This window comes from Strigops habroptila, chromosome 3 (genome assembly GCF_004027225.2).
Source record: "Strigops habroptila isolate Jane chromosome 3, bStrHab1.2.pri, whole genome shotgun sequence".
NCBI lineage: Eukaryota > Metazoa > Chordata > Aves > Psittaciformes > Psittacidae > Strigops > Strigops habroptila.
The window spans coordinates 49902757-49928515 of NC_044279.2; the positions used below are offsets into that span (position 1 = coordinate 49902757).

General features: G+C 39.8%; 1 protein-coding gene across 9 annotated transcripts; it reads left to right on the forward strand.

Annotated features, from left to right (window-relative positions):
- Positions 1-1263: 1263 nt before the first annotated feature.
- On the forward strand, positions 1264-25759 carry TMPO (thymopoietin). Of its 9 annotated transcripts, XR_003990724.1 has the most exons (12): positions 1269-1758; positions 12299-12425; positions 13461-13619; positions 15168-15268; positions 19769-19888; positions 20004-20099; positions 20646-20756; positions 21688-21777; positions 21860-21952; positions 22083-22177; positions 23508-24801; positions 25709-25759. XR_003990724.1 is itself a non-coding variant. In XM_030480718.1 (11 exons), exons 1-11 carry the CDS (start codon positions 1519-1521, stop codon positions 23794-23796), a joined length of 1521 nt encoding a protein of 506 aa, XP_030336578.1. In that variant the 5' UTR covers positions 1269-1518; the 3' UTR covers positions 23797-25759. The 9 variants fall into 9 exon arrangements, 8 of the variants coding, with proteins under 8 accessions (XP_030336582.1, XP_030336580.1, XP_030336578.1 ...); XM_030480718.1 differs by having other exon boundaries at positions 23508-25759; XM_030480719.1 differs by having other exon boundaries at positions 1328-1758; positions 21860-21925; positions 23508-25759.

Genomic DNA, 25759 nt, shown 5'->3' on the forward strand with positions numbered 1-25759 from the left:
TCAGATATAAAGTATAATGAACTGCAGATGGTGGCTGACTATTTGCACTACAAGGTAAATTAAACTCCCCAAGCTAAGTGTCTCCCTTCTATTATTAGTTTGTTATGCACACCAGTCCTCCATTGGAAGCATCAGGCTCTTGTGTGTGCGTCCTGTGATTTACCTGGAGTTACCCTTCCATAATAACCTTCAGCACCTCCATCTAGCTGGCTGGTAAACAGGAATGACAGCCGCCATACTTTGTGTGGAGAGCAAACCCAAACTGAGGAAATCCCTTTCCTCGACATCAACTTAAAACTCTTTTTTGGAACATAAAGAGGAGCAGGCACAAACACTAATACTTCTGTTGCATGTCCATCAATCGATGGGCAAATGAAAATATTCACATTTCAATTCTTATGTCTGATACTGTAAGGTAGCTCTCAAAAGCATAGGATATCTAATTAGATCTAAATATTAAACTGTTCCCATCAAAATACAGGAAAATTGATAGCAGTGTATGTTCCCAGCCAGCAGCGTGTAAACACAGGTTTAATTCCCTTGTTTAAACACCGTGCAGTCTTAAAACGCAGTCTTCTTCCCCAGGCGAAGTTGCTGAAGTCAGCTCACTAAAAGGACTATGCACCCTTCAATTTTGCAATGCTACAGAAGCCATTCATTTTTATTATCATTTATTTAACATGTAGGTCATCACAACGGCAGCAGTTACACTAACAGCTTAGCTACCAGCTTCCCGGTTGGGTTTCTTCTGCAGCCGGACAGCTAACGCACCGGGAGAGGCTAAGCGCTTGGCTGGCGGGAGCAGCAGGTCCGGTTACCCCGGGAGAGAACCTGGGTACCCCCAGGACAGCCGCCTCAGCGCACCGAAGAAAAGCCGGCGGCACGCTCGGCGAGCCGATAGCGCCAGGGAGGCCGGTGCCGAGGAGCAGGTGTCACAACACGTCACGGGGATCACGGCAGGGTACAGGGTTCACGACGGGCCTGAACCGCCTTCTCATCCCTCCTCCCGGCAGGGTTAAACAGCCTGTGCAGCCGGTAAGGGGCGGCGGGGGGAGAAGCCGGGGAGACCCGCAGGGGCTAGAGGGGGAACCGCCGTGACGCTGAACCCTGCCACCGCCCTGAGGCAGCGCGCGTCGCGCGTCCCGCGTCCCCCGCCCCTCCTCACTCCCCCCGCGCCTCTCCCGCCTGAGCCGAATTTAAACTGCGTTACTGTCCCTCGCGCGCGCAAAGCACTAACGCTGGCGGGCCTCGCGCTCCTCTCCCCTTCTTCTCCCGGCAGCCAATAACAGGGCCGCTTCGTTCTCCTCTCTGCCAATCGGGGCGCGGCTTGTTGCTGGCTGGGAGAAGCCTCGGTGCGCGCGCCTGCCGTTGGGGAACTGGGTCCCTGGCGCGGGGCAGGCGAGTCCTCCTCCTCCGCTCTCTCCTCCCTCTCCTTTCCCCCCCGCCCCTTCTCCATCTCCCCGCGCTTTGTTGGTGCCTCTCCCGGGAGGGTGGTGGTGGCGGCGGCGGCCGGCGGCGATGCCCGAGTTCCTGGCGGATCCGTCGGTGCTGACCAAGGAGAAGCTGAAGAGCGAGCTAATCGCGAACAATGTGAGCCTGCCGGGCGGCGAGCAGCGCAAGGACGTGTATGTGCAGCTCTACCTGCAGCACCTCACCGCCCGCAACCCGCCTGCCGCCGCGCAGCCCGACTTCTCCAGCGACGAGGAGCGGGAGCCCACGCCTCTCGGCGCCAGGAACCGCGGCGCTGCTGCCGGGCGGGTGAGTACCGCCGTCCCGACCCTGCGCCGGGGTCCTGGTCCCCGCCCGTGCTCCCTTGGCTTTCCGACGGCCTCGGGCCAGCTTTCCCGCCCGAACGGGCCTTCCCCCCCACACCGCCTGGCGGCCGCGGCTCCCCGCGCGTTCTCCGGCGTGGGGCTGGCTCCGCCTCGCCTCACTCGAAGCACGGCCCCGCTTGGCTGAGGGCGCGATCGTGCCCGGCGGGAACGGGGTTGGAGAGGCAGGCGCGCGTTGCCAGGCGGTTGCCCCGCGCCAGGAGCCCAACTGGGACCCGCGGGGCCGGGGCCGGGCAGCCGCCGGCTTTGCCTCCGCGTCGCGAACCGCGTGTGCGCTCCGCGGCGGCAGCGGCTTCGGAGTGGCTGGTCCCCGGTGGCCGCAGGGCGCGCCGGGCGGGGGGCCCCTCCAGCCGGGGAGGGGCAGAGCGATCTGGCGTGGAGCGTGAGACAGACCCGACTGTACGTTGGGAATCCTTTACTGGAGTCTGGCGCGCCGTCTCGAAAGTAAAATACTTGGGTGTTGGAGGAATAGAGCAGGAGAAACTGCACGGGGCTGCAACTTACTGTAGAAAGATGACTCCCGGCAGCTGTCCCGGTTGTACTGGAGCAACGCTACTCCGTGTGAATACCTCCAGATGAAAGGGCGAAGCTGTGATGGAACAGCTTGTTTGTTTTGTTTAATGAAGTGGGGTGTTTTGTGTAAAGAGGGTCTGTTTAATGTAGCTGTCTTGTACATCTAAGCGTATGTTTTATAGAAGAGTGCCTCTGCTGCACGTTTGGTTGGTTCGCTGTTACTTGCTTTCTTAGACAGACTTTCTTAGACAGACTTTCTTTTATCCTGAAAGGGAAGAGGGAGGGAGCTGATGCCATTTAGAATTTTACCCTTTGGGAAAATGTGATTTCCTGTTTAATAAGTGATCTGTAAATTTGAATATATTGAGCAAGCACTCTTAATTCATAATTCTGAGCTGTCAGATCTCACATAAAGGCTTGTATAACGATTGGCAGCTACCAGAGTTGTAAATTGTGTGATATTACAAGTACTTAGTTGTATCTGAAATACTGTGTTTCAAAGCTCAGTTGTAAAGAGTGTGCAGAGAAATGGACTCATTTGAAGGTCATTCATACTTAAAACTTTAAAAAAAAACCTAACAAACAGTTCTGGAATTAAGAACTGAAACTGCAACTAAAAGAGGAAGAGCTTTCTAACCCGCTTGTTTACCTCTCTTTAACATCTGTCCAATTCAAATGATTAATTAGCATTCACTGGAGAAACTTTACACTGGTCTGACTTAGTGGTCTTCGTGTAGCATTTGTGAGGTGCTGTTGAGTAAAGTAGGATGAGCTTGAATCTGACGTGTTTCACACTTGTAGGAGAAGGAAAGTTTCATAACTGCTGAAGTTCTTAGACCTGGTTCTTATTTTTCTTCACAGTGCTTAAGCTTAAACAACTGCGGGTGACTATTTTTTTGATGTTTACAGAATGGGTGGTACTCCTTATACTTCTGTTAACAGTGTCTGAAAGGCTCTGTGCTATTTCTGCTAGTCTTGTGTGTTAATATCAGAGCATTGTGTCATCGTAACTTCTAAAGCTTCTGTGAATATTTTAATGGCAGTTGCTTGGATTTGGGTCTGTTGTGCCCTTCCTCCTCCCCCACTTTCCCTCCTTTCCCACCCCCCCAAAAAAAAAACCTGGGGCTTTGGGGAGGCAAAAAAGCTTGGTTGATGTATGCTTGCTGTCTGCTTTGTACAGCTTAGGTAGTTGTGAAACTGCTTGTAGCTTGAGTAGCTGTTGTCCTTGTTAATGCCTTCTGGTATAAGGATGCTTCTCTAATTGCCTGTCCTTCCAGAGAAGTATGTACAGGTCTCCAGAATGACTTGCCCCCAAAACAGTTGGAAGGGAGGAGAAGCAGAGTGAAGGAAGTCTGATGTCTAGAGGAGTGGGATTCTGGTATGGGAACAAAGTGGAATAGTTTGATAGGATGGAGAGAAGAGGAGGGAAAGTGCTCAGACCTCTGAAAGAGGAGAAACTGGAAATAAGGGGCAAAGGGAGGAAGCTGGGACTGCGGGGCATTATGGGAAGGAGAAATAAAATAAAGGCATCCCGCGTTTCCTATAAGTCACTTAGTAGGCTCCAGAAAGAAGTGGATTTGGCAACCTCTGTCTCTTACTCCTCAGTGCAACTTAATTGGTTTATCTTAGGTATTGCTTTTATGTGTATATTTAAAAGGAGCAGAAGACAATTTGCACTGGGTGCATAAGGAAATAAAAGTACTTTGTGACATACGCTAGTGTAATAACATGCCTCTTTTCTGTTACTAGGTTCAGAACTGAGTAACAATTGCAGTGCTTTATTAGTTCCATTTTTATGTGTATTACAGGTCTTAGAAATTGTAGTATTGGTTTGTGTACATTGGGGGGAAGGCGTTGTGAACCAGCTCTCTGAAACTTACAGGTGATCTGCTACTTTGTATGTTTCTAGAACACCAAAATCCTTGACTCTATTACAAAAGTATCTGCTGTGGGATTAAAAAATTTGGACTTCTCTATTCAGTGTTACCTGTATCACTCTAAAAATTTGACTATTGCTTAACTTGAAAACTTGAAAAAGCCTCTTCAATCCCCATGACTCAGTCAAGGCTAGTATTAACTTGTAAAAACATTTGAAAGAGCACTTACATAGGTTTGCATTTTGGAGGGTTCTGTCCCACTGTGCTTTCTGCTATTCCTGATGTTTTTGTATTTCTTTGGATATAGCTTAAAATTTTACAATCCTTAAAAAGCAACAAACAATTAAAAAAACCCAACCAAAACAACCACCCAACCCAAATGAACTGATTTGGGAGTAAAGACTCATTCTCACTGTTGGGATGAATGAATGAATGAATTCTGGATATGTAGAGGGAGAGGCAGAAAAGGGCCAGAATTACTCTGGGAGCAGAGAAATGGGTACTTTTGAATAGAGAAGACCAATGCAAGTGAGATGCGTAATAAGTTTGTGCTTATACCAACACAATAGGTTTGAGGGCTTGACTTCCTGTGTGTGTGCCTGCTTGCTGAAGTGCATATGCCTTGAGTGAGCAATCCTCTCTTGCTCAAGTCCTCGGAAAGTGTTGGGATCGCAGTCAAAAAGTACTCTGTCCTTACTTTATGGGCATAAATGTCAAAGATGTACAAAATACATTGTTTATTAGGCTTCCAGTGTGAAAAATGTAATGGGGATGCCGTATTGGCCTGAATAAGGGTGGTCTTGGCTTGACAGTCACTGGAGAGTTTACCGGCCGCTGAGCGATCCCCGTCTTGCTCTGGGTCAGCTCGCACTTCCCTTTAGCAAGTGCAAGGAGTTGCAACCCTCTGTTAGGCGGCAGCCGGTTGGGGTCGCAGTGCTCGTGTCTGTAGAGGTGATCAGAGTGGAGAGCAGCGTGGGAGGGCGGGAGCGGCCTGTTGCGGGGTGAGGGGCGCAGCTGGCCGCCAGGGGGCGCACCGGGGCTGCCTCTCCTCGGCACCCTCTGGGTGTGGGGGCTAAGGCGGACGGGGCGGGTAGCCCTGTGGTGTGTTTGAGTTCATACCAATACCTTACTTGAGCTGTAAACTGGCTTACGGATGCTGGGGGGGAAGGGAAGGAAGTACGGTTGTTCTTCAAATGGATATGAGAAAAAAGTCGAAAGGGGCGCTCTGAATATCTGTGTTACACTCACTAAAGAGACAGTAAAGCTAACCCAGGTCTATTGATACTGATAGTTAATGTTTTGACATTGCTGTAGTCCTTAGTAATTTTAAACTGTCTATGCTGTCATTTTAGTGTTCTTTTTTTTTTTTTTTTTTTTTTTTTTTAGTTCTAGGCATTTGATAGTGCATTTAGGTGCACATTTTCTGTTGATAAAAACTATGCAGCAGTGAGACAAAACCCATAGTTTGACTACAGACTGTCTTTTAAATCCATCACTCTTCTAGCACAGCTCTGTCAGTACTGCATTAACCTTATGCTAGTGGTTTAAAGTTGGTGTATTGTGTCATAGTGATGTTGCTGCTGTTTCATTTATCATATTCATGTTATTCATGAGAGTTTATTTGACCCGTGTTTTATTCTGGTCAGTAGTGAATGTACAGATTTCTAACATGCACGTGTAAGCAGATCAAAGCTTATGGAGTTTTGTTCAGATGTGTTGTTTTCAGGCCCTGAAACTCATGCTTTAGACGAGCAAACTCTTTTGGAAGTTAGCATTTTTTTTTTGGCAACTTAATGTTAAAAATTAACCCTACCTTTACTGTAGGAAGTAACTTAGCATTTTTATACTTCATAATGTGATGCCAGCAAACCCCCTCCTATTGCATAAAGTGGCAGTCTGCTTGGTAGAAGATAACTTCAAGTACAAAAAATTCCACGGAAATCGAAGTAAGATTAAATGTTAACCTATATATATATTTATATCTATTTAAAGAGCTGTGCTGTGAAATATCTGAAAGTATAATTTTAAATATGACCATTTCTTTAGATGGGGTACTTCTCTTTGGGAAAGGGGGAGAGGGCTCACTCTGCCTACATGCTCTTACCAGGAGAAGAAAAGCTTTTAAAATCATGCTTGTTTGGGCCTCAGTCTGCTAGTACCGTCTGAAGGAGCCAGCTTCTCCAGCTCTACTTTTTTTTTTAGCAAGGTTTTTTCCCTAGGCCTATTTAGCGTAGTGTATGTGAGGACAGTGGCTGGTGTGAGACACATTTTCTTGTGGGGGAGAACTATCTGCATCTGGATAATCCCTGGTCCTGGGTAACTATGGGTGAATATCAGGACACACTAGCTCGGAAAAAGTAATGATGAAAAGACATTTCTGTCTCCTTAGGAGCATTTGTTTTAAAGCTCACGTCAAAAGTACCATCTTGACACTGTTGCCAGACAGGAGCTGTTCAGAATTTAGAGTGTGTAGGTTTTGATGACTTGTCTTATTGGTGCATTTAATGTCCTGGAAGAATCTCTTCTGAAACACACTGAGTGATATTTTTGACCTTTAAAGTGATGATTTTAAAATTATCAGTCAGATGTCTCCTCCTCACTTCTGTTAATGAAAGTATAATGAGGGCGTCTGGACCTGAAGGACCTGTTAGAAAGATTATATCAGGTAAAGAATTTTTTTTTTTTTTTTTTTTTTTTTGGTGTTTTGGTTTGTTTTTTTTTTTTTTTTTTGTTTTTTTTTTTGTTTTTTTTTTTTTTTGTTTTTTTTTTTTTTTTTTTGTTTTAATTGCTTGTTTTAATCAAGTAGCCTCAGCTCTTTGAGGTCACAATGGTGTGGTAGTGATAATATCTGTAGCTGAGGTAACTGTGTAGTTTCAAGCCCTTCCTATTGGAAAATGGAAGCTAATGGAAAAAACTGGTGGTTTATGAAGATAGGGAGCATGGAAAGTGAAGCTGCATGTTTGGGGTAGAGGAGAGATTTGTAAAGCATATATGCTACATTGTGAAGGAAGAGAAGGTGTTTCTTGTGTGGCTGGATCTCTTAATGCGACCTGTGTGTACAACAGCTGTACAAATGTGACCCAGAATACATATTAACACTTTTGTGGCCTTTTAAATAGCACTCATCTGTTGTCTGAGTGACAGCTGTGGGCAATAGGGGTGAGGTGGCTGAGTAATTCCCACTGCAGGGAGAAGTCTTGCCATGCTGTTCTGTGCCTTCAGGCTTTCTGCAGTTCTAGAATCATGAACCAGGGAGATGTGCTTGTTAGAGTGCTAGTGTAGTAATGGTGTATATGTTTAAGCAATAAAATCCTGTTGAAATAATTTTTTTGTCTAGTAGCACATGTCCATTGTTCAGCAGGGACACATACACAAGCCAGGTCTCCAGGTCAACATTCAGTTGGTGAGACCATCTGTTAGTTTGGTTTCTTGATTTTTTTTATTTTATTTTATTTTATTTTATTTTATTTTATTTTATTTTTTTTTTAATTTATTGTGAATTTTTACTCTTTCACTTAGGTTCTCTGTAAACAGCTCTTCATTATGCAGTATTGATCTGTTTTCAGAGCAGGCACCTTCACTGTGGAGGGGGTGGAAGGGTTGAATAATCCCTGATCTTATCGTTTAGAACTTTTACCATACATAAGCTTGGAAATTTTAGGTCTGGCACTGATTAACTGTTGTTAAAAGGTAGAGAATTCATAGTTGTGTGTATCTGTATCTCTAAATTACTGCTGCATAATATCCTTTCCATTGTTTATTTTGTCTGTTCTGTAGCTTTTGGTGAGTATTGTCTGGAGGCATTTGTGGTTAAAAAGTTCAGTAGGACTTGGTTTTAAAAAAAATTCTACTGCAAGAAATGTTTTGTGTGTGATAGAATAAAAAGTGTAAGGTGAATCCTAGAATCATAGAATAGTTAGGGTTGAAAAGGACCTTAAGATCATCTAGTTCCAAACCCCCTGCCATGGGCAGGGACACCACACACTAAACTGCACCACCCAAGACTCCATCCAGCCTGGCCTTGAACATTGCCAGGGATGGAGCATTCACAACTTCCTTGGGCAACCCATTCCATTGCCTCACTACCCTCGCAGTAAAGTACTTCCTTATATCTAACCTAAACTTCCTCTTTTTAAATTTAAACCCGTTACCCCTTGTCCTGTCGCTACAGTCCCTATTGAAGAGTCCCTTTCCAGCATCCCTGTGTTTCACAGTACAAGTCTTATTTTTGAGACTTGGCATGTACGGTTCCTTGTCTTCCACTACCCTAAGAGAAATACAGTTATTGGTTACTAGAGAGGATGCTGTATGAACTGGAAATTAAGGAACATTCTGTTGGTGTGATTTGGGCTTTCTTAGCCTGTCTTAACCTCATTCGGAGAAATAGTAAAGAAGCCCTGAGCTTTTCTGCCTCTAGTGAGGAAGCTGCACCTGTTTGGGATTAAAGTCCTTGAATACTTTAATGCAGGTGCCATTTAACTTGGGATTTGAAAATGCTGCTTTTGATGATGTCCCATATTTGTTATATTATTTAATGGCTTCTTTAAGATGTTACTTACGCTTGTCTTTGGTGGAGTAGTCCTAGAACCTAGTAAAGATACCTGTACATTATGTCGGATAAATTAGTCTGTGGTTGTTGGATTTCTATTCAGCAGGAATACAAAAAATGATGTACGGGATAGCTTCCAAGTCTGAATTCTTGTTGCTTACATCTTCTGCTCCTTTTATTAGTGTAAGAAGGTGAAATCTTTTTGCTGTTGAGATATGACACTGACAAGACTAACTTCTCTTATGCTCTTGTTTTCCTGTGGCCCTAGAACTGAGAATGCTGCCTGGGAGCCCTACGCTTATAACTTGCTTCCGTACTAGTTTGAAAGGTTGGGTCCTAGTTAATCTGGAACTGAGCCTGAAAGATGGCAATTTGGTGGTGATATCTCTTTGGTGTGAATAACTCTCTCTCAAGTGAATTATACAGCTCCTCTTCCATCTTCTGTTTTCTAGAAGATGGCAATGATTAGAGATAATTTTTTGTTTTGGTTTTTTTTTGTTTTGTTTTAATGCTTCTAGCTCTGGTTGGAATTAGAAGATCTTCAGTGAGGATTTACTGGTCTGGGCATAGTGTTGTAAGAATAGTTACATTACATACAAAGTGGTCAGCTGCCCTGCCTTACTTTGGCAAAGCCTGGTGGTTGCTGTGATTTCATTTTAAGCACTTCACCTCTGCAACACGGTACGACAACTTTTAGTAGTGGTCACCACACCAGGGAAATGTGGATATGTTGGTCATGTGGTTTGTTTTTTGGGTTTTTTGGGTGGTGTGTTTTGTGGGTTTTTTGTTTTGGTTTGGTTTTTTGTTTTTTTTTTGGCATTGGTTGTGGGGGTTTTTTGTGGGTTTTTTTTGTGGTGTGTTTCTTTGTTTTTTGCTTTGGTTTGTTTTTCCTTGCCTTTTCTTTTTATTTGCAGTGGTAAATTTTAAAGATAGTTCTTACAACCTGTCTCACAGGGTAGTCTCATGAATAAGTTGTGATGATGAACAGAAAGTATAGTGGTGCTTTATACCACAGTAGTAGTGGTAATTAAAGCTGACATCGTGAGGTTGAAGCTGTCATACCACAACCAAGTCATGAGAGAAATTGTTCTGCCTTAGGCTTCTAGGAACTGATCTTGTGGTACAGTGAGTGGTTACAATGGCAGCTTTCTGCTTGTACAATTCAAGTCATTTGTTTCTGCTTTAAGGAGAATAGGTATTCAAAGTAAAAGTTGAAGTCCTCGTACAACACAAGGTTGATTTATCTGGCCATATGATTGAAGAACACAGATTATCTTCACCTTTCATCCCCTCCTTGCCCTTTTTCTCTGCTGAAACTGACTATTCTGATAGTCTCAATGTGGGGTAATGCTGCAGGAAAAAGTGAAATTAATCTTGGAAGGAAAAAATGAAGTACCAAAGATACTATGAGAGTTGTGAGTTTACTTATGTTAGAGTACATGTAACATACTTATGTACATGTTACTTATGTTTACTTATGTGTTACTCATTAATTGGAGTTAGATTTCTGGTAGTTATGATTTCTGTAAAATGTCTAGTACAATGCTGAGTAGTTTCTCTGGTGTATATTGTTATAGTTTCTTCTGTCACCTCTAAGTAATACAAAGGTAGAGATACATTAGATTAGGTTTCCAGTTTCTTTGAAGTGTCATTGGAATGGTGATTTACTGCACCATGGTGGTAGTTTTCTTGTGAAGTATAGAAGTAGCATCTTAGTTAATCTTCTTGGTGATGTGTGCAAGTTGTCTAAACAGATCCCGATGAGAGAATCCATTATTTGTTTTGGGATTCTTTTGCACTGTTTGGGCAGTTCGAGTAGTCCAGGAAAACAAATGCACTGGATATTAAGTTCTTGTTAATGTGATACTTAACTTGTGATACCATTATGACCGACACATTCCAAAGTAAGTACAAGTCTTGTAGCTCCAAGTTCATTGTTTTCTTGTGTACTACACAAGTAGGCTCAGTTGCTTCAAAAATTAGATTGTTATGTGATAATGGAATGACTGATAGAAAGTGTTATACATCTGTCATTAAGTCAGATCTGCTACTTTAGTGACACTATCTCTTTCTTCAAATTACTTGAAGTCTATATCTTAGAATTAAGAAACAGCATGAGCTTTTGGAGAGTGTTGCTTTTCAGCAGTTGATTTTAGTTCATAATGCTGAGATTTTTCACAATCCAGGAGTTGGAGGAAAATTTAATTAAGAAGTCAGTTAATATTCGGGAAATCCTCTCAGACCCTGTTTAGCTTTAAAATACCAAGATACGTGAGGCAAGAACAAGCTTGTATGCAAACCAATATTGAACTGACATCAATGGCTAGCAAGTACTGGTGACTCGTGTCAGTCATCTTACAATCTTTCAGTGCTATCATAGTAAATACAACAAAACCCTGTTAATTGTGGCTTACAACATATTTGTATCTGGAATTTTACTCTTTGGTAAGTACCAGAAAATGCAGATAGGTCCTCTGGGCAACCAAGTTGAGAAAAATGTAAAGTGAAGAAGTTATATCTGTTTGTGTCCTATGACTTTGAGACAAAAATACGATTTATTTCAAAGCAGTATCAGGACTGTTCTAAGGTGAGAGCAAGTAGATCCTAAGCATATTTTTTTCTTCTCACTCTCCTGCAGATCTTGGAGCTTGAAATACATATTGTAGGAACAAAGGCTTCCCAAGTTGAACAAATGTTATGAACACTCTGTTCGGGTATAGTGGAAACTGCTAATTTAGGAGTAGTGTCTTGGCAGATTATTTTGATAACCCTCTGTATGTGGTGGTGGTGTGTTGCCAACTGTGCAAGTAGTGTTGCCAGAGTTGGGTTTAGGGTCTATTAGATCTACAGTAGCAGAGGCCTAGGCAGACAGGATTTTGAAAATTTGAGGGTGTTTCTGGTTTTGCTTTTCCTGCACTTCCTTTGCAACCATCATGTAGTCTTACAGAGAATACCAGGATAAGTGGGAATGAGGATTTTTAGGAACTTGATTGAGATGGTGTGGTTACTTTTTCCATGCCATTGGAGGAAGAAGCGTTGATCTGTGAGGTAGAAGAAGAATGTGAAGAAATGCCAATGGAACATAAATATTTGTAGGTTAGTGTTGTGATGGTGAAACAGCTAGAAGCTTACCTCTCCAGTCATAGGAAAGAAATCCTCTCCTGTTGCATATTTGAACTTCAAATTAAAATGCAGGATCAGAATAATAAGTAAGGGTTTGTGTGTTGTGTTTGCTTGGGGGTTGTTTTGTTGTTGGGGGTTTTTTTTTTCTTGTTTGTTTGTTTGTTTTCTGTAGAGGAGGCTTGTAATAAGTATGTCCTTACAGAAGTAGGAGATTTGTGCATGTTTGTTTAGTAGGTGTAAATGTTTGAAGTGTTTCACATAGGATTTGGTGGTGGAGAATATAATGGCTTTTTCTGGTTTTGTATATTTAGGACTCTCATATCTTCCTGTTCCCTTAGAATAAAACAATGTGTCCTATATTAGCCGGAAACACTGTCTTTTGTTTCTTCCTTGCACACTCACAGAAGGCCACAAAGAAAACTGACAAACCCAGGCCAGACGAGAAGGATGACCTAGACATAACAGAGATGAGCAATGAAGATCTTCAAGAGCAACTTGTGAAGTATGGACTAAATCCTGGCCCAATTGTAGGTAGGTCAAATGGTACTAGCAAATACATCTGTTCAACATATTTCCCAATAAACCTCAATTCTGTGTGTTCTAAGCTTATCTGATGCAGTTACTGAAGTTTAGTGCCAGTACTGGTGCCAGTACTGCTTTCCACTTCAGATGTTTTCATTGAACTGTTTACATTGAGAAGACTTGGCATTTCAGTGTAGGCAAGTCCACAGTTTATTCCTCTTGTGTTCTAGGCCAGCTGGAGATGTTCCAACTTCTGTTCCAAAGCTGTGTAACTATTAGTTAAAGTTCAGCACTGGGATAGTTAGGTTTTCTGATAACAGAGGCGGAGATCTGGGGCCTGCTAAAAAGAAACTAAATCTTACATAATAACCTAATAGCATTGAGAGCAGAATCAGAATGTGTAACTTACCCATCCCTAGAGCATTTCCTACTCACTGCATTGTGCAGTAATGTTTTCTTCTGCTATTTTTTCTTTTTCATTTCTTCCCCCCCCCCCCCCCCCCCATTTTTTTTATCCCCTGGCTCCTTGAACCTAGCATTCTCTCTTGCATGATAACCTACATCAGTTCCTGTCCCAGCTTAATCTCCTGCCTTGGGCACTCATCTGTGATGTGGGATCAAAGCTCCTTGCCTTTCAGATTGTTCACTAGCTTAATGGCAAGGGACTTCTACAACTCTAAAAAAAAAAAAAAACAAACAAACAAACAAAAAAAAAAAACCCAAAAAAAAACCCAAAACAAAACAAAATAAAAAAACCTGCTGTAGCATGGTAAGCTTTCTGTGGATGTTCTTGGGATCCTGGGTGAATGGAAATGACAGTGGTGGAGCCTGGAATCCTGTGTGTATTTGAAGTCTTATGCATAATATTTTGTTAGCTGTTTCTGCATGCCTTCCCGTATATATGCTTTGGGCCATACAGACTGATGAAAAATACAAAACCCCATGCATTCAGAGATCCCAAAGGAATATATAACAGCCAAGTTCTAGCAGTCAAGTCAGGAAAGATGAAAACTATCTTTAGCATGTATCCTTCCTTGTTTATAGCTACTACTAGGAAACTTTATGAGAAAAAACTGTTGAAACTGATGGAGCAAGGCCCAGAACCAAAGGCACCTGTGCCTCTCCCAGCGATTTCTTCCGCTACAGAGAACACCAGGCAGAATGGAAATAGTGATTCTGACCAGTACAGTGACAATGAAGAAGGTAAGATTTAAGTGGAACTTGCATGTGAACTATTCAAATATACATCAGTAATACTTGGCAGTAGAAGAAATATCTAAACAGGCCATGATTTTGCTGTTAGGTGAGGCTTACTGCTGTAGACCATGTGAGTCATGTAATTCATCATGCAGTACTAGCACAGTGATCTAGGTGTCTAGATGTTCTGGGAAAGGAAACTTTTGCTACTGAACTGTTCCCTTCTGTCCATTTTCCCCAGATTGGAGCCTTTAAATCTGATGGGTAGGAGAACTGCATATTAAGTGTTCCAGTGTCCTTTGCACTTCATCTGCAAGTGCAATTTTGTCTTAAGGTGCTCACAGTAGTTATTTACTATTGGATAGTGTATGAATGTTTTTTAAAGTTCTGTACTTTTTTGGTTTAATGTCTGTCATGTATGACTCAATCCTTTTTATGCTCTGTTCATTATGGGCTTAGTTTGGGGTGGGTTGGTTGATTGGTCTCGGATGTATTTTTTGTGGTTTTAATACAAAGTTTATATCAAAAAGGTATAGAGGTGGGGGAAATGGAAATTAAACCACACCATCATTCTTCTTATATAAAAACAGTGTAGGTTTTAAAGAGCATCTTGAATGGAATGTTAGAAGGTGCTTATTTTGTGTGGTTTGGTTTTGGGGGTGTTGGGTTTTTTGTTGTTTCTACAGAACTTCTATGGAGATAGGACAGAAGAGGTTGAAATACAACTAGGAACTCAATGGATTTCCCTTTTGTATTTGGGGTTGGTTTTGAACTTAAAGCCCTTGCTCTTTCAAAGGGGGAAGAGATGTTAAAGATTTATATCTTTACTTATTTTTAGCACAGCCAAGAGCCCAGTCACAGCTGACAGCCTTCTCCTTATACTTACACATGCTTTATCTAATTACCAAGTTGTTCAAACACTGGGAGGGGGGTGGGGGGAGCAGGGCATAGACACAAAAAACCCCAACCCAAAACCAGACGCTCCCCCCTGTCAAAAATAAACAGAACTTTTCTATAAATAGACTCTAAATATGTCGGTATATTAGAATTTTAGAAAGGGCTGGTAATAATACATCCTGTTACTGGTAAGATGACTGCTAACCACTTGCCCGTCTGCATCAAAAATGAGTTTTATATAAAAATGACCTGTTTTAAAGGAAATAAAACTACCAGCCTAAACGATGCTGAAAAGCTTCAATACCCTTACTACAATTAATTGTATAATGGTATTTTGGTTAAAGTATTTGCAGCTTGATACCAGTTTATAGATGGAACTTCTGGATTGGTCAAAACTTATCTGAAATGTAGGATTTTAGGACAAAACTGAAATACTTGGGTCAGTGTTTTAAAATATTTTTAAGGTTATTCTTCAAATGTCTCTTCTTCTACATTCAGCGGAGAAACGTACCTGTTTCTCAAACTTTTTAGGGAAGTGGTAATTCATAACAGAGTTATGTTGCCTCTTAAAATGAATTTTATTAAAATAGAATTGGTTTAAAGTAGTACAGCGACTAGTAGTATTATAGAAACTAGTTATATTAAAACTGGTTACAGATCCGAAGACTGAACTGAGGCTTGAGAAGAGAGAACCATTGAAAGCCAGGACAAAGACTCCAGTAGCACTCAAACAAAGAAGAGTTGTTGAACACAACCAGGTATGTTTAATTTAGTGGCATCTGGAACAGCTACTAACTGCAGGTGATGTGCTCATTAAACACCTTATTGCTTTTAACATAATCACATTTGACTAACTGGGCTCTGCTGTTTTTTAAAAGTTCTTCCAGAAAGCCTGTTCTAATGCAGCATGAAAATCTTGTGAATTAACTTTAGCTGCTGGGATTAGCCTGTCTGATAACATTCCAAATTATGTTCTGCTAAAAGCCGTGCTACCATAGCTGGCCAATCAGACAAACCTCTTGGAGAAAAATAATAGGCAACTTTAGCACACAAAAAGAAAAGTTTAGAAAAAGGTCAGTTTGTGGGTGGTGTTGGTTTTTTTGCGGTTTTTTTTGTTTGTTTGGGGTTTTTTTGTTTGTTTTTTAAGAAATGTTTTAAAATACGTATACATCATTCATATCCATCTAGTTTGATATCTATACATATATGTGTGCATTTTAAATACATATGTTTAATGATTCTAATACATAATGTACTTCTGTATATGCTTATATATAGAAGCATGTGTATGTGTGTACACACATGCTTTAGCTATGTTTTTTTTCCTCAGCTATGCTTGTGGCAGCAGTACTAGTATAGACATTAATTTGTTGGAAAGCTTCTCCTAAGAAGAATAGTAATAAACAACAAGTTTAAATCTCGCTGTGTGTACCAGCTGTCCTTTACTTATGAATAATACTAGTTCTATTGTGGTGAAAGAGGAATTTCACAGAAGCACCTCAGGTTTTCAAAATGTTGGCTGAATGCTGGATTTGGTAGTTTGTGACTAATGTGACAGTGTCACTAAATACCCTGTTCCCCAGTTTAGGTTACCTAGGATCTTTATGGTCTTATTCATGTGACCAGGAAGTAGTGGAGTTGTGCTACAGTGAAGGATTTTTAGAGAAAACATTTAGTGACTCAAAATCTCACCTGTTAATAGCTTGGTGTATTTTAGCAGATCAGTGACTTTCCTCACTACTTTATTATAAATGCCAGATACTTCCTTTTTAGATATTGTTTTTGTATGTATAAGCATGCTTTTGCTATGGATGTCTCTTAAAGCAGGTAACACGTTGCAGTGTGAGCGTGGGTAATACAGCACAGTTACAGAGATCTGTAACTAGTTCTCATTATTTTTAATTGGATTGTTAGGGTACAAGCTGAACAGATCTCACTTCTACAAACCAAAGCACACACATAATTCAGCACACAAAATACTCCTTAATCAGGCAATTTCTGCTCATGATGGCCTTTATAATGGGCATCTGAATCTTGTATTTTAAGGATTACTCTTTTCTAAATCTCTATTCACCCAAAAGTCGCTGCCAGCCTTAGAGTAACAGAGGGATTTAATTCAGCTATCAACAAACAAAGCTTCCTAGTCTTCAGGAACCCACTTACAGAATAAAAAGGAAGAGATACAGTGATGTATTTTTGTGGAATTTTCAAATGATGAGTGCCTACTCAAGTTTTTGTCATCTAATTTCACCATATTAACATGAGGTCATTACTGTGTTTTATCTTGCAATATATTACATGTGCAATATAGATACAATATTTTAATTACCAGGAGTTAATAAAAGGAATATCATTTGATTAGTAAAAAAAAATTAATCTAATTTCACAATTATGCCATATTCTTCAGGAACTCTTAACTGTAGCTCTTTACCCTTCAACAGACCAAACAAAAAAACAACAACAAAATAAAAAAAACCAACAAAGACTTACATCTGTTTGACGCCAAAAACAACTTAATGCTTTTGGTTAGCAAATGTGTGTAGTCATATGTTATGCTCAGAATAAAAGTGGAAGATGAGGAAGATTCCCGCCCCCCCCTCTTCTTCTGAGATTGTGTCAAGTGACCATACTTATTCTGCAGAGTTATATGCAACAGTCATGGTCCGTGTGGCATTGGCTCAAAGACTGAGGCTCTGAAGAGCGGTGGGGCTGAATTGGTGGGTAGTGTGTGAGCAGACTTGTTTGTTGCTTCTTCTAGGTCCTGTGCAGCACTAGTCTTAGTCTAGATGTACAGACCTGAAAAGATTGTTGTTTGGCATGGGTGGATGTTGCTGTTCTCTTGAGAAATGAGTGCAAATAGGTAGTCCTTAAGGCAGCTGGTGCAAAATAAATTGGATGAGGGGTTAGCAGGCTTATGGGTCCTATCACTTAGTTAACAGTGGAGGGCTAGATTAATTTGAGCTTGGCTGTTTGTGTTTAATTGCATCCTCATAGTGAACTGAAAAAGTTGAAAGAAAACTCTCGTTTGAACCCCCACTTCCAATTGGGTAGGTGAACATAGATGTAGAGTTCAAAACTGAGCCTAAGGCCTCATAGAAAGTGCACTGGACAGAAAGAGGCAGGCTAAATAACGTAAATGTTAAGGAGTCCTAACAATATAGAACTAGTCTCTCTCCTTGAGACTTAGTGTAGTGACATTTTAAAGTGTTGTGTTCCCCTACTTCTCCCTTGATTTTTTTTTTTTTTTTTTTTTTTTTTACTTTCTATATAACTGGGCTGCATAAAAATAAGCAGCATTGCAGCTGCTGTGACACCAGAGCTAAACTCATAATTTATAGCCTCGCTGCTTGAGTAATGCAACAGTTAAAAGCATAGGCTGAATAGTACTTGTGTACCACACCATTGTAATTTGCTATCGTTGTACATAGGGTGTTGATGTACCTAAACACAAGTATTATATTCTAATAGAGTTTATTTAGTTCAGATATTTGTGGAATAAGCAGACAAGGCCTACTCAGTTGACACTGAGGATAAGCATAACTGTAGGCAACAGCTTTTTAATTTTGTCTGTTGAATATGCTCTGCTGACATCTGGATGGGTCTTATGCAGTAGATTTTTTTTTTTTCCTCCGCCTAGACTTTTCATGTGAGAGAAAAAACCTTGAAATTTGGTACTTAAAACACATGACTGATAACAGTCTGAAGAACTAAGGAGAAGCATTTATTTACTGAAGTGTTTCCAGCTTCCACTAGAAGAAAACTAGTTTCTAGTCAGACAACCTGGGCCAGGGGAGCTCTCCATTAGTAGTATGAGGGAATTGCTGTACTGCTTTCTTAATTGGAATGTGTTTGAGTAGAACCACTCTGAAACTAATGTTTTTCTTTAGGCTTTTGAAGAAGAATGCCTCTCAAATAGAAGGTGTATGGGGGTGAGGTGGGGAGCTGTGGTTGAAGTCTGCAGATTAAGCTTTTCTTAATAGGGAAGTGAAGCCAGTGTCTGGTGACTGTATAAAGAGGGGTTGGAAGATCCTGTTTAAATTGAAAAAATATTGGAGACTTGGGCTGAAATCTTCAATTCTGTATGAAACATCTGAATCTGTTTGGAGTTGATCATTTGGTTTTCAAAGTATTTTTTAGTGGCTGGAGTAAAAGTGAAACACTTGTGCTCCCTCTGCTGGATGTGTAGCAGCTGCAGTACAGAACTTAGGAATCATAAAGCTGCTCAGCTTCTAGTTTCACTGAAGATACAAAGGAGGAATGGATGGAAGACATTGTTAACTTTTGTTTTGTTGTTTTTGTGTTGTGTTTTGTTGTGGATTTTTTTTGGCTTTTCCTCCTCAATAAATCCTTTTCAGCCTGCTCTATACGTCTTTTATTTTGGGGCTAGTATTCAGTGATATCTGCTGTTAGAACTGTAATTGACAGTTGCACCAGTCTCTGTAACTTCTATCATTGCTGGGTGTAACTTCCAAAAACTTGGTAATGCTTCAGTGCGTGAGGTGTTAATGGGCTAATATTTTGCTATGAGCAAAGGGAAATCTTGTTTATAATTTAGAAGTAGCAGGCCCTTTTTCCCCTTTCCCTCCAGGTCTATGTTTGGAATTTGTTTTAAGGAAGATTTTTTTTTTTTTTTTTTTTTTTTTTTTTTTTTCCCTTTGAGCATAAAACTTGCATTAAGGCATAGGGAATGATCTGTGTTTCTTAACGGCTATAAAAGTTTGGCACTTCATGCTGTTACTTAGATTTGTAAAGATCTGTGTCAGGCTTGATTGTTTAAACCTACTGTTACGTGAAAATTGATATGTGGGTGGCTGTGCCTAGACCATTCCCACCTCTGCTTGAGAGAATAGACTCTCATGTGAGTAGAGAACATGGTGATGCTTTCTGCTTATGCTCATAGATTAATTATTTTTTTTTTTGTGCAGGCAGGTAATGCAATGGGCCTTAAAGCTGGCATATCTGCTGTCCATGACTTGATATAACTACTTGTAGCATTAGTTCACTCTATTGCAGTAAGCAAATTTTTTACTGTCAGGCATTATCTAGTCAGTTCTGTATGTGCTCTAACGTAAATACTGTGGTCAATACTACTAGTCTAGCTAGATGATAATTACTGAATGTATTAGGATCCAGATACTAATTTTCAGATTGTAGACACTGCTTCTGGAGTATGCATGCTATTCTGGCTTTTGATTGTGGGTATCCAATGTTGAGAGCTGGCTTTCATGTATTTGATCATGTGTTTGATGCTTGAATAGACCTATTCTCAAGATGGAGTTACTGAGACTGTCTGGACAAGTGGATCTTCAAAAAGTGGACCTCTGCAGGCATTTTCTAGGGAGTCTACAAGAGTGTCAAGAAGAACACCAAGGAAAAGGGTGATGATAGGCTTTTTATAATAGACAAGCTTCCCCCCCCCCCAACCCCCCCACTTTTAGGGTCCCAGTGGCTATTTTATTCAATTGTTTTCTTTTGTTTGTTTTAAACAAACAGGTGGAAGCTACAGCACAGTTGCCTGTAGATGATGCTGTAATATCAGAGAGTACTCCCATAGCTGAAACTATATTGACTGCAAGCAACGAGACCCTAGTAAATATGTTTAGTAAATATGTTCAATAAATCATGCAAGTGATATTCTTCTGTAATATATCTTTACTGATAGAATCATTCTGTTTTGAACAGATACTGTTTCAAGGGAAGTAAGACTATTCAGTAGTCTTTGAAACCATATTCAGTGTCTCTATTAGTACCTATGCTGTTCACTTTGAGATGGGACTGGATAAACACCTAGATCCCATCTAATGTCTTTTTGTGGGGAGGGTTGAAAAGAGTCACTTTCAAAGCTTAGATCTTTTAAGTACATGCAGAATATCAGCTTTTAAATTTGGCTTCTTGTGAACTAAATAGCTTTAACGTTTCTAAACAGCTTAAAAGAAACTACTTGGGATGATAAGCAATGTGTTTCCTGTGCTTATTTCAAAGTATCTGTTACATAACCTCCTCGAGTTAACTGCTAACATGCATATATATTCAATGCACATAAAGATTTTGTTGCTTGGTTCTGCCACCTTTCCCCCCCTCTTTTATTTTGTATTTTGGCTGATTCTGAGTTTGAATAATTTTGAATCTTGGCAGGTTGGCAATAGGGTGACTGGAAATTACAAGCATGCAGCTCCTACGCTGTCAGTCAGTGAACTCTCAGACATGCCCAGAAGAACACCAAAGAAACCATTGATGACAGCTGAAGTAAATAAATTAAAACTTAGATTGCTCTTGCTTACTCTCTGTGAACAAGATTCTTGTGTGTATGTGCTTACTTCTTAGTACAGAAGGGGTAGAGGATATCATTGTCCAGGTGGTACTAGTTAAAACAGTATTGTCACATGGCATAAAAATAAGTGTATATTCTCTTTTATCTTCCCCTTTCAGATTTGGGGGGGGGTGTGTGTGTGTAAGTGCTGCTTTTTTATTTTTTTTTTTATTTCTTTCTTTCCCCCCCACCCCCCAAGCCAAATATGTTCTGGTGTGTTATTTCTCCTTGTGCTGCTATTTTTCTGATCAAACTGTAGATTTTTATTTTTTTTTTTCTCCCCTTAAATTCTTTGAATAGCTCAAAGATAGAGCAGTATTGGGTTATCTACTTTTGATCTTGTAAATCAGCCTATCCTGAAAAGCCACCATGTGCTTTAGTTTAGGGTCTCAAATAGTAGGATTACTTTAGACCAAAAGCCTGACTTGAAAAAGCATCTGTAGATTCCTATCAGTTACCAAGAAAGAAAATAATTCTTTTACATTTAACTTAGTCAAGCTGTCAAAATTATATTCTTGGAGAACTGTCTAAAGCACTTGCAAGTATATGTAATTGTATTAACGTAGTACTGTAATATTGTGTACTTTTACATTACAAGATAATCTTTGGCTGAAGTTAAGTGGAGTTCATTGTTTCATGTAGTTACTGTAGATAAAACTTGTGTTAACACTTGTGAAGCCTATTCTCAATGGGTCTGAAATTTATGAAATGGGCTGCTTTATTTGTAGTGTAACTGGAATGTAGGCTTAGTTGTCAAATAGAAGCTTGTGGGGAAAACTGGATGTTCTATTTAAAGCTTAAGGTTTGTGGGGTTTTTTTTTTTTCTTCAGTTAGTATTTTACTGTACTGTGGCATTGTTTATTACAGCAAGAAGAGACAGATTGCCTACATCAGTACTTTTTTAATCATGTTGGCCACAACCAATCCTGTGATCTGCTCAACACAGCCATGATAGAGGTGATGGTTAAGTTTTTTTGATCATCTGCATCATTGGCTGGCAGGTGTATTGTATTTATACAGCATATTTTTTATCTTAAAGGAAACTGAGGAGAGGACTGAATGCTTAAAGACACCAAAAGTGACCAGACAGCTGCCACTATCAAAGGTTAAACTAATTTCTAGAACCCAAAAAGTAAATTTCTTGAATGCCACTGGGTGACTCAGTCTTAAAAATTGCACATGGTTATGGTCACTGAGATAGCTATGCAGGAGCTTTTTGTTTTGCAGTCTTATTAGGCTTATAATTGTTTTTGATTTCCTAGGTGCTGGAGAGAACTCATACAGAAGAACGAAGAGTAGAAAGGGATATTCTCAAGGAAATGTTCCCTTATGAAGTATCAACACCTACAGGAATTAGGTATTTCTAAGGTTTATGTGGAGCTTGTTCCTCAGTTTTGTAATCCTGTTTAAGCTGATAAGTGTGTTATATTGGTAGGTTTCTGAGGAACAGTTTTTGCGCTATCTCTATAACAGTTGAGATGATCAGCTCTTCTGTTCTATATACATGATTTTGTTAGGCAAAACAGTCTTGTCTTTATTTAGATTGGGGGTGGGAGAACAGGGTAGTATTATAGTAGGAATTGTTACTGGAACTTCTGGATGCTGCAAGTTAGATGGAAAGGGCTTCTCTGTGTACTTTACAATATTTAAGCTGTTAGATACAACTGCTTTAGGCCTGCTGTTAAATGAAAGAAAGATATCCCAGCATATATTTGAGCTTTCTTTTTGAAAGCCAAAAAGAATTTTCAGATACCCTATTTTTTTCCTCTAAGTAGCAGTCCTGTTCTAGTCAAAGGTTAATCTTAGCATGTATAAGGACGGCACCTAGGAAGGGCTATTAAATTTCTCTTTGCAACTTCATATTTAAACAAAAATTAAAACAACCTTCTGGATAATTAAGCAATTCACCAAACTTTGTCCTGTTAGAGAATGAGAAAATTTCCCTATGTTGTGAAATCAAGTCCTGTGTTTCCAATACGTTAATTATAGCTTCAATTTAAACTGCAATTTTATAAAGTCTTACCATAAGGAGAATATATGGTAACAGCTACTACTACTGTGGTGTATCTTCTCATCACTCAGTTTTGCTCTCTTGTTTTGAGGTCTGTCAGTCTTGTTAAATCTATACCACTTAATTAATAAAAATTGTGGGTTGTACTCCATGTATGTAGGGTGAGGCAGCCCAGCCCGTGGCAGGGGAGGTTGGAAATAGATGATCTTAAGGTCCTTTCCAACCCTAACTATTCTATGACATGGCAATGTAGGTGGATTTCTTAACCCTTACTGCTTTGTTTTATGGCTCTGTGTGTTGGCTTAGCCATCAAATACATATTTTAAAGGCCAGGGCACTCTTGGATTAGAAATCCCAGTGGGGCTGCACAAGTGATCACTAAAGATGTAAAAGGAGAGGCACACTTCCTAGAGCTTTATTGCCAGTTATGATCCATTGATTATGTGGACAGTGGCATTTCAGCTTTTTTTTTTAAGGGGGGTGTATTTGAACACTGAATGACTAGGATACTCATTCAGTGTTCATCATAGTAATGATAGACATGTTAGAGTTTGCAACAGATGTTTCAGGTACTGCATTCACTAGGAATAATCTTTAGTTCTTTCATTATAATAAAACTTCTGTGTGTACCTTACATTGCTCTTTGAAATATGTGATATTTTATTTGTTTTAATAGTGCTAGCTGCCGTAAACCCATCAAAGGAGCTGCTAGCCGGCCTATAGAGCACAGTGACTTCAGAATGGAGGAATGTTTCTCTAAGTATGCTCCAAAATACGGTACCTCAACTGACATCAAGTTGGAGAAACCACCAACAAAAAAAGAACGCTCCATTCCCCTGTGGATAAAAGTTCTTCTCTTTGTTGTCATTTCGGTCTTCTTGTTTTCGATTTATCAGTCAATGGAAACTAATCAAGGAAATCCTTTCTCTGAGTATTCGAGTATCTTTCAGGGTGGTGCCAAATGAGTATCCTTTTGAAAGGCACACCCGATTTGATCTCCTATTTTTAATTGTAGAGAACTCTTCTGCCCTCTCATCGGCTCAAGGACTTCTTACAAATAATGTGATTGGAACATGATAAATTGGATAAAGGAAGAAAGATAATATTAAATGGACATCGGTCACTTCCTGGATTTGGACTAGTAGGAGATCACTGCCATAGGAGTAACATTTTTTTAAATCTTTGAACTTTTGTAGGCTTTATTTTTTTAATGTGGACATCCTTTAAATTCATTTTTGAGAAAATGTATATTTGTTTTTGCAAGAACTTGGAAGCTGAGAAGGGCAAAAATGTAGTAAAATGTGAAGCTGTGTTTTTAAAGCTTTTCCTTTGTACAGAAAAGAAGTTGTACTTCTGTCTCTATAGATTATTGTGGAGGAGGATTTTAACACAGGTGATAAAGGGAAATGCATTTTTGTGTGCATTTTTTCAGTAACCATGTAACTGAATTTAATCTCTTAGGATGTAGGGAGAGTATGACAACCTTTTCTGTAGGTTACTGTAACTTTTTAGTAAATGTAACTGTAAACCTGTTTGCATTTCTGTAAAAGTCTTAGTATCATATTAGTAACTCCGTTTAAGTGTAACTTCATTTAAATGTATCCCTTCGTTTTAGTGCTTACAGTGTTGTAGGAGCTGAATACAAACCTAATTGGCAAGAGATGTCTTAGAGGAACTTATTTATTAGTAATATGCGTGGAAAATAAAATTTGCATCAATATAATTTGCTACTAAAATACTTTTTTGGGTCAGTTGTTATCTGAAGTAGTCTAAATTTTGACGTTAGCAGTGGTTGTCTTTTTTTTTTTTTTTTTTTTTTTAAAAAGCTAGATCTTTCCAGCACAGCTTTGTGATTATCTTTGAATATTCATGTAGAGAAGTATTCTCAAAGTGTGAAAATTCCATATGAAGTTTTATTCTTGTATGAAGAGGGCATTGCTGCATTTTCTGCTACAGTTTCATCTTCTAAGGTGAGATTTACTACTTTTCATGCAGTTGAATATTTTTCTCAGTGGAAGCATGCTGAAACACTCTATATTGTGTAACTTAGTTGAGCAGGCAGCTGACTTCATACTACCAATGAAGAGTGATAAGCAACAATTTTTCAAAGTGAATGTATACATTTTGGTGTGCTTAAATCTGCAGCATACAGATGTTCAGTCTTACTGCTTGGTACAAAATCGCAATAAATCATACTAATTCTTGAAGTGCTACTTATAAAAAGCTGAGAACATTAGTTAATAGTCAATATCTTTTTACTGTAGGTACAATTATTGCATAGGTTATAGCTATGGGGAAGCTTTACTTTCTGTGAACTTTGGGACAAACGGTAATTTGTAGCAAAGCAATAGTTTTGGGGGTTTATTTCTGTTAAGATTAATGTTTCTTTTTCCTTTTAATCTGCCTTTTTAGTAATCCAAATAGCTAAACTTGTGTCCATCCTATAGAAAATTGTAACGTAAGACATTCACTTCTGGTGTCAAAATGCAGAAAAATAAAAATGATTTTAATGTGTGTGAATTTTCCTTAATAAAATAAATTCATTGCTGAAAAGCAGCAAAAGCAAGACAGCTGATGTATCAGAGGTGTCATTTTGTGCTGCTAAAGTAATCCATGTTTAAAGAAAAAATAAAATCTGATAGTAAAACCAGAACAGTTCATGTCAACGTTTGGTGGGAGGAATATTCATCATACTTGCACTATAACAATAGTACTGCACCATAATCTTTTAGCCTGTGTTAGGCCTTTAAGTTGGATGGGGGGAAAAGCTAGTCTTCATTTGCTTTCCAATGCTTAAGGAACTTCCTTTTCACTTTAAATTATTTTTCACCCCACTTTGCTATGTGTTTTAACATGAAATATATCTTTCTCTTCTAGTTACATGAAATAATTTCAGTTGACCTCCTTCAGGGATACTGTTAGCGTCAT

Excerpts from the sequence above, each read along its gene's own strand:
- TMPO (XM_030480718.1), top strand. The coding sequence starts at position 1,519 with ATGCCCGAGTTCCTGGCGGATCCGTCGGTGCTGACCAAGGAGAAGCTG. Across the intron at positions 13,620-15,167 it reads GTACAGTGACAATGAAGAAG|ATCCGAAGACTGAACTGAGG; the intron begins GTAAGATTTAAG and ends AACTGGTTACAG. Across the intron at positions 21,953-22,082 it reads TAATTTCTAGAACCCAAAAA|GTGCTGGAGAGAACTCATAC; the intron begins GTAAATTTCTTG and ends TTGATTTCCTAG.